Source organism: Hakea prostrata, chromosome 8 (assembly GCF_041222555.1).
Source record: "Hakea prostrata isolate BN-2017 chromosome 8, UWA_Hpros_2, whole genome shotgun sequence".
Lineage (NCBI taxonomy): Eukaryota > Viridiplantae > Streptophyta > Magnoliopsida > Proteales > Proteaceae > Hakea > Hakea prostrata.
In genome coordinates, this window is record NC_142607.1 from 53,855,952 (window position 1) to 53,870,969 (window position 15,018).

Below are 15,018 nucleotides of genomic sequence, written 5' to 3' on the forward strand. Positions count from 1 at the left end.
GTTGTAATAAAATAGAGAAAATATATTAGAGATAGGGAAGACAACTAAAACGAGATTATCCAAACTCTAACATTAAGTTGAGTGCAATATATTGGTAAAGTAGAAGTATCATCTTCTTTGATGTGGAAATATCAGTCTACAAATAAATACATAAGATGCTTTTGATATGGAAGGATAAATTGCTGCCCAAGATAAAACGTGTATAGAATATAAATATTGACTGCCAAGAGATGGTGTGATCTTCAATTAATATGAGAATGTAAACTACTAAGATTGCATTTTGAGGTAGTTGAGATCTTCAATTGAAAGTATTTTAGGGGGTGATGGACCTCCACAATCAATATTATTTTTAACAGGTGTGTATTAATATTTTTGGATAATATAGGGGTGGTAAATACAAATTATCATTTTATTTGGACTGAAAATTTTTTTCTTTCTTTTTCTGGTAGAATAGAGATTTATTTATTTAGAGGGAGAATCCCCTATTACAACGTATACCTAATTTATCAAATAGTAAAAATTAGTGGAGGTGAGGGGGGTAGGTGATAGTTAAAAATGCATCTTGCAATAGGGCACTTTCCTTCGCAAATACATCAGCCACCATATTAGCAAAGGAAGTCTTGAGTTGTAGAATGTTCGAGATGATGGGGAATATCTTCCATGGAGCTTCATGTGGACGGTGTCGCAAGATGTAAAATAGGGCTTGATTGTCTGTTTCTACTTCAATATCGTACAAATGAAAATCGCGAGCCCACAACAGGGCTTGACGCAATGCCATAGCTTCTATGGTGAGAATGTTGTGAGATTTGGTTCCCCGACCAAAGTTGAAGACCATGCAGCCCCTGTGATCCCTTGCAATACCTCCAAATCTTGCTGCCCTGCAATCCTTAAAGAAGGATCCATCCACATTTAATTTGATGCAAGGGGGATTGGTGCTTCCCATTTAATTCGTGATGGAGTTGAACAAAGTGGCAAGGTATTCTGTGTCCCCCGACTATAAAATTGAAGACATTTCCAAATTTGAAAAGTTACCTGTGATGTAGAAGGTCGCTCATGTGTATCAAAGAGATTGGTGTATGCTTTCCACAAAAGCCATGGTGTTGTGAGAGTGGTAGTTGACCTTTCTATTCATGCGTCATCATGCCATTGGTTGATCAGACATTCGACTTTGTCCACTAGGGTACCCTGCTGTACCATTATAGGGAAGTGAAGATCCTCCCAAACGACGTGAGCAAGAGGATAGGTGACAAATATGTGATCTGGGGTTGTGTGCTCTTCTCCACAGTAAAGACAAAATTTGGAGCATGAGGAACCTCGTTGTTCTAAAAGAGAAGTAGTAGACAGTTTTTTATGCAAGACCTTCCAAAGAAAATGTTGGGCTCATGGCGAGAGCAATTTTTTTATCAAAACCGCCTCTAGATGTTCAAATAGGTGACAAAGGTAGTTGAAGGGGATAGTAGCCAACCTATAGGCTGATCTGACAGAGAAAATCCCTGAAGAGGTCTAGTGCCAAATTCGTCTACCTGCTTGTTGTTTAACTGGTAAGGGAATCTCTAATATTCTTTGAACTACATCAGGAGGCTACCATTGTTTCAATAGAATTTTGTTCCATGTGTGAGAGTGGACATCGATAAGTTGAGATACCTTCTTTGGGGCTAATGAGGCGAAGGGAAAACATCCCGAGTCTGTATCTGTATGGGGGATCCATTGATTGGTCCAAGGATTGATAAATTTTCCGTCTCCCACTTGCCACAGGAGTCCTTTTTTTCTTCTTCTTTAATCAAATCTCTACCCAGTAAGATGGAGCGCCATCTCCAAGAGTATGTGAGTGATGGGGACACATCGAGGAACAAGGATTGATAACAATACTTCTTCAGCATTAAGTGGCTCCACAGTGAATGGAGGTTTTGAAGCAATTCCCATGCCTCTCGAGGCAGAAAAGCGAGGTTAAAAGCAAGGAGGTTGCGGAAATTCAGCCCTCTTGTAGATTTCAGAGTACAGAGTGTGTTCCAATAAATGGTGTGAACCTATTGTTTATCACCATTGGACCAGTAAAAGCTTCTCATTTTTTTTCTCCAGGAACTGAATGACGACCATCGGTAGACGAAAGCAAGACTTATACTAGGTAGGAAGAGCTGCTGGAGTAGACTAAATGAGAACTGCTTTTTTTTGGGACGCCAAGGATTTGGATTTCCATCCCTATAATCTAGAGTTAACCCTGTTGAGGAGCGGGTCACAATGTTTCTTCTTCAATTTCCTGGTGAAGAGTGGGATTCCGAAATAGATATCTGCCACAGTCGTCGAAGAGATTTGAAAATGTAAGGACAAATCGCGCTTCTTAGTTGCTGAGGTGCTTGGACTATAATGTACTCTAGTTTTGCCCACATTTAGTTCTTGACCAAAAATATCGCAGTATTATTTGATAACGTATGCGGAAATTATGGCTTCTTGTCTGCTAGCTAGGCCAATTAAAATGAAATCGTTTATAAAGGCTAGATGTGATAACTGATAACCTCTCGCCTCCCCCTAGAGAGTTGGATGCCTTTTTAATATTATTTTTTTCAAAAATTGTTAATTCCAGATGAAATGATAGCAATTCAGAACAAAGTAGAAAGAGTTAGGACTGAAAATGACTTGAATCAACTTTTAGGAATTCAAATGAATTTTTTTTCCTACCCTTTTGGGGAAATTGATAGCTTCCTATTGTAATACAAGTCAAACTCATAACTCTTTACCAAAAGGGGCCAATCATCTCTGACTGAACCATTTTCGTTTAAATTCAAATCAGTTGTTCGACAAAGGAATATTAGGCAAGTGACAATAGAGTAGGCCAGGTTCGTACCCTTCCTACCAGCGATGTACAGAACGACTATCGCAGAAACCAAAAATCAAAATAAAAGAAACGCAATAGACAACACACATTGAGATGTACTTTTTGGACATAAACAATTTAATCACACAATGTCACCAACCAAAAGAGGAGAGGGGTTTGAGGCATCATATCTGAAAACTGAATACTTGAGAACGGCAGGCATTGACTATAGATTGGCCAAATGTGGCTATGCACAGTGTAATGCGTTACCTCTCCCTCTGGTAATTCAAGCATAAACGTACCCTACACAATTTCACAAGTGACAAATGCTCCACCAACCACACCTCTCCCTCTGGTAATTCAACCACTAAATGTACCCTGCAGTTTACCCAAAAAAGCATTATTTATAAATAAGGGATAGGGACGTGCTTTTTCCATCTAAGCCCAAATTATCCTCCATGAAGAAAAGCAGCTTAGATAGCCAGTAGTGCATCAAAGCAACCCACCGAGAAACCTTCCAGGCAGATTACATTTTTGGCTCCAACACTACCATCCTAAACGGGTGATGATAAAGATGGAATTACACCACATCTTGACAACCAGAATGGCACAAATCAGGTGCGAAATGGTAGCTAGCATGGAATAACAACCGTTGTCACCTTTTCGGCCTAATGTATTATAAGATGCTAAACCTCAGGCATGTCATCACCAAAGTGTTTCAAGAGTAAGTCATGGTCGACAAAGCATCATTCAAACGTTATTTTGGACATGAAAACCTGAAGAAGTAGATTTAGCATAATCCAATTAAGGCCAGATCCCCAAAAGGATGCCAGTGCTTATTGACGAAGCAAATAACAAGTGCAACAATACAGAGTCCTCATGTGGATGGATCACGATATGAACAATGAGTTTTCACTGGGAACATCCATCAGTATTATTCACCATATGGTTGCTCCGGAGTTTTCCTGTGAAGTGAAAGTGGAAGTATAACCAATTAGAATCCCCTCCAACAACAAAGTGTGCGTGCATAGATACATGCTGAAAGTAAAACCAACTGAACCAGGTATATCTGTTGTTGCAAGTCTGAATCGGCTCACTACCCACAGGTGAACTGGGAATCAGCTAATATTCTTCCCCCCTCAAACCCCAAACCACCCCACCAAAAAAAGAAGAGGAAGAAGAAGCAGTGACTATAAGTACTGCAAGGAGTATCCATTTACCTCATCTCAACTATGCTAAATCAAGTCAAAATATTAACAGGCACATCTAGGGAGACGAAGAAGGTTTTAAAGCACTACTTGATTGAGAGGGTACAAAATCCAAACTAGGGATAAAACTCTTCTAAAAAATGTACAACTCAACCCAGAAATTTACAGGATAATCATTAATGCCCCATCCAGCATGAAGTATTACGTAATCCCATCTCACTATGAGAAATCTGAATGGTCACGTGGTCAACAAATATTGCATGGGTTTCACACAGATGACATTTTCACCACCTTTTGTGCGAGTGGAACAACAGATACTTAGCACACACTATGTGTTATAACAGATAGTCACCACATGATAACTGGAATATAACTTACCACATTGTTAATATAGATATTAGTAATGGGTTCAGATGTCACATAGTACTGTAATGCAGATTTACTTTCCAGGTGGAAAACAGGAAAAAGAGGAGTAAGAATTCATTAATAGGTGGCAGCAGCGATGCATAGAGACATGCCTTCTAGAGGACAATACACCTTGCAATAAAATGTTTGAGGTTGGATATTTGCAAAGCGAAACTGAGACACAAATAGTGGAATATCTGAATTCCTCCAGAAAACAATCATAACACATTAGTGGAATTTTCCCAAAGGATGGCCATTTCACTGTACAAGAACAGGAGTATCAGCTGTTAATTCAGTCACTTGCACTCCTAATCTTACCACTGTTAATTACTGATTCTAATGATAAGCTGGTGAAGTAACTTCGATATATTTTACCCAAGAGAAAAAAGTAACTTCAATAAAATCCATGTCAGCACCTCCTTGCATCTTTATGTAATACAAGAACCATTGAGACAAAATGACAGGTATTTGAAAAATCAAAAGTGTTAAGTTAGATCACATATTGATGCAGCTCCAGTTGAATGAGAGCCACTTCTTCCAAGATCTTTAAGATAACCAACTCATGGATAGGTTCAATTTTAGTGGGAAAAAGGTTAAGTTAGGGCCTTGTAGGTAAAAACCATACATTCTTAAATGATATTTAGGATGTCAAGGGTATGTAGCCCATTCCATGAGATATGAAATAATAAGTGAGATGGGAAACCGAGGTCTACAAGTGTCAGAATGGCTAAAAACTTGTAAAGAATGTAGGTAACAATATAAGAATACAATTCCCAAAGTTAGGCAGGGTTTGGATGGTGAAATTATAAGATATGAAGGTTCTTGTTTTGGGGGTTTTAGGAAGTATGAAAATTCAAGAAAATGTCGATATCTTGGAACCAGATGGTTAGAATGAGGTCAAGGTCACTAGGATTGGGGGGATGATGTACCCGAAGTGTGGGACAAATCTCACAGTTCAGTTGGCATACATTTGACCTTGAATTTTGAGTGTATTGGAAACTCCAAAAATTCAAGAAAATTCGAGGGGGGAACTATACAACTACTTTCAACAGTCTAAGCTTGATTTCACTTAGAACCTTCCTCGGATTTGGATCTTCAGACTATTGACAGAACCAGAACTCCTAATGCTTGAATCTTCAAACTAACTGACAGAACCAAAGTAAACAAAGTGCTCCAAGGGAAGCTTATTTTAGTTCATTCAAAATTGTCCTTTCTGGAAAGGTCTATTTATAAATTATATGTTGGAATGCTAACCTGATTTGGGACTTCAAGCTGCACTCTAGCTTGAAATTAGAAACTAATTAACTTAGACTAGGATACTTAAAACTGAAATAAAAACATAAAAAGAGTAGTCTGCCCTTATGACTTTAGGCAGAATTTCCATTAAATTACTCGTACTTAGCCTAGGCACTAAACTTTTCGGCTCATAAAGTAGGCCCATGACCACACAAACATATCAAACAAAGGTTCCCAAGGTTGATTTCAAAGGGAAGAAGGTTAACCCGGGGGGGGGGGGGCAGCGAAGAGAGTAACAAGTGAAGCAGACCATTCCTAGGCAAAACTCTGGCATTATGAAAAATACTAAGAATGAAATCTTCAACTCTGGGAGCTTTCTCTTCAAAGAACCAAGGTGGTATATGATGAATTTGGTATGCTCATCTTCAAAATCAGCAGCCATGCTCTTGGTGTCGTCTTTAATCACAATGTGTTGAACTGCTTTCTTGATCATGTCTTTGTGAACCTATGTAGTTTCATGCACAGCCTTGTTCTCCTTCTCTTCAACAATTTGAGCTGCACACTCTATTTCTTCAAGAATATCATCTTAAACTTTGATGGCTTGTAGTGAAGTGCTCTTAATTTCCACTTTATCTTGCACTATGTCAGCCTTGCTTGCGTTGATCTCTTCCTTCTCAAAACCTGTATAACCACTGTTGACATAGTTTCAAATATTACCTCCTGTTCTTTAGGTAGAACAGAACTACAAACTAGGTCAAGGGCATGATGAACATCAGATAGAGAAGGTACTTCTTCGGCAGCACTTTGGGAGTTACTTCAAGCTCTTGGCCAGCAACTCTTTGCCTTCCATTATCCCACAACAGTTTGTGAAAGCGCCTCTAGTGTTGTATCCTACCTGTAAATTTTCCTTTATTGAAACTTCAGACAGCAGCTCTTCCTTGAGCCATGGAGCTTGGCCTCCAAGGGAGCCACCAATTTTCTTGTGTCAATCATTGAAGAAGTTGAAAAATTTTCTCATGTCTACAATTGGGCTCAAATTTCCATGGAGGGGAGATCCCTGCTAATGTTTTTTTTTTTGGATGAATAACTAATCAATTAAAAGACGAGAACTAATACAAAGAATGATCCAAAGGACGAGGATCAAGGGGGAGATCCCTGCTAATGTTGGTTCCATCTATAACGTGAAGAAATTGTTCTTATACGAGAACTCAAAGGTTAAATCTCATTATGGCAATCTGAGCTTATGCTTCGTTTTACAACGTGATCCAAATAGATTTGTTAAGTAGCATCCTTCTAGAACATCAAAGGTGACATTCTTCCAAGAGTTCTAACTGCCTGACAAAAAACTAGAAGACATAATTCAAGAGAAAATATCGTATTGGAACAGAAGGTTGGAGGAGGTAGAGGTCACAGCAGGATAGTTGTTACTTTCTACATTTTTCTCTTCCATGGCTCGTGCTTTTGGTTTTGGTTTTAGGAGGCAGAGTCACAAAGGGATTGTTCTTCATATAACAACAAAAACAAGCCATATCCCAACTAAATGGGGTTCGTCTACATGGATCCTTGCCTTCCAATCAGCTCTATTTGAGGTCATACTAGACATAAGGCCTAAATCATTCATATCCTTTGTCACCACTTCTCCTAAGGTTATCATAAGTCTGCTCCTAGCTCTCATAATTCCTTCGGTTTGGATTAAATCACTTATCCATATAGAGGCTTTCAAGGGCCTCCGTTGAACATGGCCATGCTACCTCAGTCGACTTTCTTGTAACTTACAGACCAGCTCTAGCATAATCATTCCTTATCTTATCCTTCCTAGTGTTGCTACTCACCCACATTAGCAAAGTAATGAATTCCCGATAACAGTTGGGCTACATCAAGGGTCAACTTTAAGCCCATATCTATTTGCACTGGTAATGGATGAATTAACCAAAGACATTCAAGATGAGGTCCCCTGGTGTATGCTTTTTGCAGATGATATTGTGTTGATTGATGAGACCCAAGTAGGGATTAATACCAAATTAGAATCATGGAGAGTAGCTTTGGAATCAAAAGGCTTTAAACTTAGTAGATCGAAGACAGAATATCTAGTTTGTAACTTTAGTCATGATCGGGCAGATGATGAGATGGTGATACTTGACGATAAAGAGATTCCTCAGAGTGATTGTTTTAGGTACTTAGGTTCAATCATAAGTAAAAGAGGTGACTTAGAGGATGAGGTTTCCCAAAGAATTAAAATAGGGTGGATGAAGTGGAGAAGTGCGTCCAGGGTCTTATGTGATCGGCGTATTCCATTAAAGCTTAAAGGAAAATTTTATAGGACCGTTGTTCGACCAGCTATGATGTACGGTGCAGAGTGTTGGGCTGTTAAAAAGAAGCATATAGATAAACTCAGTGTAGCAGAAATGAGGATGCTAAGATGGATGAGTGGCAAAACTAGGATGGATAAGATAAGAAACGATCATATTAGAGTTGGTCTGGGAGTTGCTCCCATAAGTGATAAGCTTTGAGAAAGTCGTTTGAGGTGGCACGACCACGTTTAAAGGAGACCTATAAATGCTCCTGTTCGGAGAAGTGATATAATCCATATTGAAGGAACTAGAAGAGCTAGGGGTAGACCTAAGATGACCTTAGGAGAAGTGGTGAGAAAGGATATGTATAGCTTAGGCCTTGTATCTAGCATGGCCTCAAACAGAACTGATTGGAGGGCAAGAATCCATGTAGCCGACCCCATTTAGTTGGGACAAGGCTTATTGTTGTTGTTGTTGTTGTTGTATGCTTCTTAAAGCCAACACTCTACATCATACAACATAGCTGGTCATACAACAACAGTCCCATCAAATCTTTCTTTGAGCTTTAAAGGAAAAGGTTAATCACACAAAACTCCGAACACCCCTCCCCACTTCATCGACCATATTTTAATTATTCGGGAAACACCATCCTCTATATCACCTTTATTTATGATTGAGCCAAAATACCTAAAATAGTCGCTTTGTAGAATCTCCTTCTCATCAATTTTCACCACCACCACCTCATCATCCATCCAATTACAACCAAAGGTAGACACTAGATGTTCCGTCTTCTCAAAGGGGTTGTTCTTCATGTAACCCACATATTTCTTATTGGTCTAAGTTATTTGAGTTGGGAGGCATAAACTGGATTGTTGTTTCAATCTTGTATATTTCCCTCCAAGTTCAAGTCATTTAGTTCGAATTGAAAGATATGACCCAATTCAACATGAAAGAGGAACTGACTGAGATGGGGAAAAAGAAGGTAATTTGAACATTAGCAAGTATCAAGAGAGAAGGCAGGGTTAGAAACTTAATTTTGGAGAACTCAGATGTAAAAGTTTTGAGTATAGAGGAGTGATAGAAAAACTCTCCATATCTTATTGGTGTTTAAATTTAATTGAAGCAGTGTTTCAGAGGCATGTGTAAAAAGGTGAGGGTGGAGAAAGCTTTGAGGGACAACTAGAGGCAATGCATCATAAAGAATCCTAGAGGCTCATAAATGAGGCATGTGACATCTTCAAGGAATCAACGCATTTTTGAGGTCTGAGTAAGACAGGTTTTATACTTGAGGAATCAACCTCTCCAACCCTTTTTATTTTGGGGTTAGTCCATAATAATTGGTCCAAATCACTTAGTTTGCTTTATTCCCCCCCCCCCCCCCCAACCAAAAAAAAAAAAAAAAAGAGGAAATTTTTAAACTTGAAAGAAAAAGAAGACTGCTGAGTAAACTACTAAAAAACTTCCCTGCATCAAATTTTATTGTATCGTGCTATATCTTCCAGCTTCGACCATAAAAACTCAGCTTGTTTTCAGATCCAGAACTCAATACTGTAGCAGTGATCCAATTAATGGAATCTAACTTACTGGTTATGCAGGTCAGCATACGAGTAGACTAATAGGAGAAGTAAGAGGAATGGAAACTGGCTTCTCTGCGACTACGAGCAGCCCCAACAGACGACTTTACAGCTTTGGTTAAAGGCTGGTCTAAGTGCATTATCAGTATAACAGAACTCCATGGAAAAAAAAAAGAAAAAAAAGGAGACGGAAGAGAAAAAAGTGGACCACCAAATAGCAGTTTGAACCAATGATACTAATTAACGCAATCTGAACTCTAAATGTGTATAGGTTTCAGATGCAAAAAGAGCCAGCAAGGCAGTAATGGGCCATCAGGTGTGCAGTCAAAATGAATTGCATATAATTCAAATGGACTCAAACCAGCAAAAAGAAATAGAGACCAACAAGAGAATCAAATCTGGTTTACCAAATAAGTCTCAGCAGCAAGAGTTTTTCTGAACAATATTTTAAGGTTCAGATCAAGAACTGAACAGGTAGTAACCTGATATGGATAACAGACTTAGAATAGTAATGCAGAAGTTCAGCTCTGTAGTCAAGATTCCAAGTTAACAAAAAATGATTAAAAATACTCTGTTATTTTACTTTTTTGGAAATAAAAAATCCATTACCCAAGAACAGAAAAACAATCACTTCCCATGGATGGAGGGGAAGAAAAGAACAAAACAACTTGCAAACATTGCTGTTATGAAGGAGGCATGTGCTTGTAAAATAGATGGGGAAAGACCACGAAATACTACAATAAGCCTATTCAAAGGAAAATCAGCACACTGGGGAGGAGATCCAGACTTTGAGAAAGCATTTGAGAAACAGCATCACCAAAAGCTACCTTCATCATGATGCCACAACAGGATTTTCCCAGACATGTTCACCCAGGTCCACCCTCTAGGCCAGCATTTGGCCAGGAGATCATTCCCAACTGTTGAGGAGAAGAGGCAGTCAAAGAAGAGGTTACCCACATCTGTAGAGGCATTCTAGCATATGCAGTATTTGGGGAGAGACTGGGATCTGCCAATGGACAAGTAAAGATTGCGCTGCAAGGCAGCAAGAGAAAACCCTCTATGCAGTTGTGCAGAAAATCCACAGACTAGTGAACCATATAAGGGAATTTTTACAGAACTTGTAGTAGGTGAACTATTCTGGACAAACAGAAAACCCAAGTGGTGCAGAAAAACAGAGAGAAAGAAGGGAAGTCAATGAAGAAATAATCAGAAGTGGTCATCCAACCTCCAATCCAAAGGTCTTTGAATATGCTGACTGCCAGCAATTCCCGGCAAGTGCAACATAAGGAACGGAGAAGTGATTGCAGGCCATTCCTAGTTCCCACTGCTACACACTATGACATGACATACATGCTCTATCCTCCCTCTCCCCTTCTTCTAATCAATCTCTTTGCGCACAAAAGAGGTGGGTGTGGGATACTGTAATTTTTTGCTGACTGACTATTGTGTTTAGGCCCTTTAAGGCTTGGCATCAGAATTGTGACTATGAATTAGGTTCTGAAATATTAGGGAAGAACTCGATAATAAGGGATTTGTGAACCTAGAAGTGAAAATGTAAACCAGGTTCAGTTGCAGAGAAGTTTACAGAGTAACTAATAGATAATTAGAAGGATAAGAATAACAATGACAAGATGAACAGTAACATATCAAATGAAAGAAGAGAATAAGAAAAATGATACAGAAGAAAAGGAAGAAGAACAACATTAATAAAAGGAGGTGAAAGTAAGAGAAGAGTGGTAAAGATGGCCTATGGTTTCACGCATGAATCTAGAATACAATTGAACCCATTTCATTCAACTGATTATTTATAGGTTCCCCCAATGGTTTCCCACACTCAAGCAATTCTTTCCATATTTCAAATGTAGGAAAAAGCCATGAATCAAGTATCCATGCTGGATGGTTCATGATGGCATTGACTTGCAAAATGGAGGCCTTAAAATGCACCATACAGAGGGGTGACTCAATTCAGATTGAAGGATCTAAATGAGCCAGGAGTAGGCCTAAAGAGATGTGGTGAGGGAAAACATGCATAGCTTATGAGCTGATTGAAGAAAAATCACCCACATAGCTGACCCCGTTTAGTTGGGAACTTGGGATAAGGGTAGTAGACTCTGAGTTGAGTTGTTCAATGGTGAGAAAAAAACTATGGGTCAGCTATTCAGATTAGACTTGCAACAACTTTAAACTCATCAAGTAGAAGAGTTCTGGAAGATTTTTAGTTAAATCTCTTTTGAAGTTTCAATAGAACACACAGTACAGTAGGGAACATGGAAATCATAGCCATAAAGGAGAACAATCTAGGTGGCAATGATTGCATTTGATTGAAAAGAAGTGCAGTTTTTAAAACATGCAGAAGTACAAAAACAAAGAAAAACAAAACAAACTAAACATATACTACACTTTAGTTTTCACAATTGTCGGTATCAAAGAGAACTTGTGATTCCAGTCTAGTCAACTGCTTTTCAGCAGCTAGGGAAAAGATAGTGTCATATAACCTTTAAAAACTCACATAAAAAAGCAATAAAATACAAAAGGAGAAAGCCCTAGAATTCAGCAACATGCCCTTTATTACTAAATCAATATGCACTAATATACATCATAAGCTTCATAGCCTAGCCGACATGTAAGATTAAGAAACAGCCTCTTTTGAGGAACACTGCAAGAACCCATAGCAATGAAGCTAGAAACCTATGTAACATTATAGTGAAGTAATATCGCACCAACAGTGAGCAAGTCATGCCTAATGAGCAGGCTATATGTCTATGACCCCCCCCCCCTTTCCTTTTTTAAAGACAAACATAACTCAAGAAATATTATAGATTCGTGATTTGGTAACCATAATTTCATTGAATATCTGCTCTCTGTATTTTCCCTATGCATTCAAATTGATCAATTTACTTGAATAACAAGTATATCCAAGCAGGGAAACTATTGTCAATGTTTCTATATGAGAAGAAGTAACAGATATGTGATAAGTCAAATTAAACAATGTATATTCCTTGATGTGTCTAAGTAACTCAAAATAATTTCATCCATGAACTTCATCGTTCTACATTTCTTTATTAATATGTGCTAAGGGAAAATAAATATCCAACAAAAAAGAAAGATAAACCAAACTTTCATGACCAGAAACATACCTTATCAGCTTGGGAGGAGCATCTTGCAAGTAAAACCACTTTGTACAAGCTGGTTAATTGCATCTCTAAACTTGTAGTAATCATCTTCCCTGTTGTAAATTTGATGAGAAATTCTTGCATAACCTGTTATACAATCATTCTTTTCCTCCGCTCCCGTGTCACCCCCTTTCGGTACTTGGTAATATATTGGTACTTCAACGCCAAAACTCTCCCGCAAATGGGCCCTTAATTTGAGGGCATCCCCTTCACTTGAAATCCCAAGGCCAGCAGGCAACCCAACCATGATCATGCTAGAACACATATCAGGCGGTGTCCCAAGATGAGTTCCCCAAGCCTGGACAAGCATCTCACCCATTTGAACAACGACTTCATGATTCTTTTTCCTAATTCCTTCAATTCCACCTTCGAACTTATTGATGAAATCCAAAACCGATGGCACAACAAGCTGAGAACTATAGTCTCTCGTCCCAATCCAAGCACTTTCTACGGCCAACCCATTTCCATATTCATGAGAAACCACAGGATGGTGGATGTCCGACGAAGTTGACGATTTTTTACAGTAAAGAAATGCAACAGAAGGCGGACAGAAGAACCACTTGTGCAAATTACTAGTGTAAAAATCTGCCCCAACGTCTTTCATGTCAACAACGACTGAACCAATTGAATGAGCACCATCCACCAAGACTTGGTCAACACCTTCCTCCCTGCATATCTTAACCAATTCCTTGACTGGGATTACAACGCTTGGCATCGAAGTTATATGATCAATAACGGCTAACCTGACTTTCCTGCCAGTAGATTTTCCTTTCTCTAAAGCTTTCCGAAACTCAGCAATAATTTCTTCGTTCGAACTTACGGGAAACGGTAAGTGGACTTCAATTACGCAAGCCCCAGCACGAGAAACGTACGCCTGAATCGATTTCTTTACGGCACCATATGCATAGTGAAGCATGACCACGGCGTCTCCTCTCTGAAATTTCCCCTCGACAAACGCCCAACAGATCTGTTGTAGCACAATTGCGACAGCAGTCGTGGCGTTATCAACGATTGAGACCTCATCGACATCGTCGGCGTTGATCAAATCTTTAATCAAAGCCCTCGACTCAAGAATCCCTTTCTTTAACTGATTGAAGTAGAAATCGTCAGGTTGCCGAAGAAATCTAAGCTGCCATTTTTGCTGAGCAGCCATGACTGAAGCGGGACAGCTACCGAAACTGCCGTTGTTGATCCGAGCAACACTAGACTCGTGGTGTAAGAATTCCTCCCGAATTTCAGATTCAGAAATGAAAGGTGAGAGCTTTTGCTTCTTCGTGACGTGATTATTTTCATCTTCGTGAGAAACGTCGCCATTTTCTTTCCGCTGAGAATCCATAATCGTAGTAAACCTAAGATTTAGCCGCAGAAACCAGAGCTAGGGTTGGAATTATATTCCATTTCCTTACACGCTTTTCTTTTGTTTTCTTTCTTTGGGAATTGGGGTAAACAGAAAATCTATTTCTTATTCGCCTTAGGAAACTTGTTTGTGAGCTAGTGTCCAAGTCCAGCTGACCGAGTATGCTACTAACGAAATTTGTCGCTTCTTGACAACGTCGACGTGTCGCTTTTAAGCTGGGAGAAAAACAAACATCATTCTTTTCTTTTTTTGGTAGAGAAAAACAAACATCATTCGTTTACGCTGCGTTTGGTTTGATGAAATTGATCACGCTGCGTTTGGTTTGATGAAATTGATCATGTTAAAAATTCTATATTGAAAAATATGAAATTTCATGAATAATCTCAAAAATGATAAATCAGCATCTACTGTATTTTTGAAAGCCTCATATCATATCCTTGTTTATCTCAAACCTAGAAAAAAAAAATGGAAAACGAAATCCTTTTGTTTTTGGGTTGCATCAGTAACGGATATAAATTATGAAATAACTTTCAAGAATAATTTGTAAATGATGTAAATTATGGGAAAAAGTATGACATTATATTACAAAATTTTACGTTAAATCACGTAGTTAATTTTGCAATGACCTTCAATCAACGAAGAAGAGAAGGTAAACTATCGAATCAGTTAACCTCTTTGTCAGAAGGTTTCAGTTGAAATTTGCCTTGAATTTGTTCTTTGTAACTTAGAATTCTCTAAGCCGATGCCAAAACTATTAGCACATGTAGTAGTGGGTGCTCTGGTTTGTTGCAACAATTAAGTGTAGGTCAATGACTATATTTAGAGGAAGGTTAAAAAAAACATTTCTTCGCCACAATTCCCAATCAACACTCTTTCCCTCTTGAATCGTTGAACATGTAGTTTGTATTTCTGTGAGGGACATTATTTCAAGGTTGTACAAATAATGATGGTGGTGGTAGCAA

General features: G+C 38.7%; 1 protein-coding gene across 1 annotated transcript; it reads right to left on the minus strand.

Annotated features, from left to right (window-relative positions):
* Positions 1 to 2,774: 2,774 nt before the first annotated feature.
* On the minus strand, positions 2,775 to 14,189 carry LCD (Pyridoxal phosphate (PLP)-dependent transferases superfamily protein). The gene is made up of 2 exons (XM_089167550.1): positions 12,664 to 14,189; positions 2,775 to 3,777 (listed from the first exon to the last, which is right to left on the minus strand). Exon 1 carries the CDS (start codon positions 14,033 to 14,035, stop codon positions 12,668 to 12,670), a length of 1,368 nt encoding a protein of 455 aa, XP_089023676.1. The 5' UTR covers positions 14,036 to 14,189; the 3' UTR covers positions 2,775 to 3,777; positions 12,664 to 12,667.
* Positions 14,190 to 15,018: the final 829 nt, after the last annotated feature.

Excerpts from the sequence above, each read along its gene's own strand:
- LCD (XM_089167550.1), bottom strand. The coding sequence starts at position 14,035 with ATGGATTCTCAGCGGAAAGAAAATGGCGACGTTTCTCACGAAGATGAA.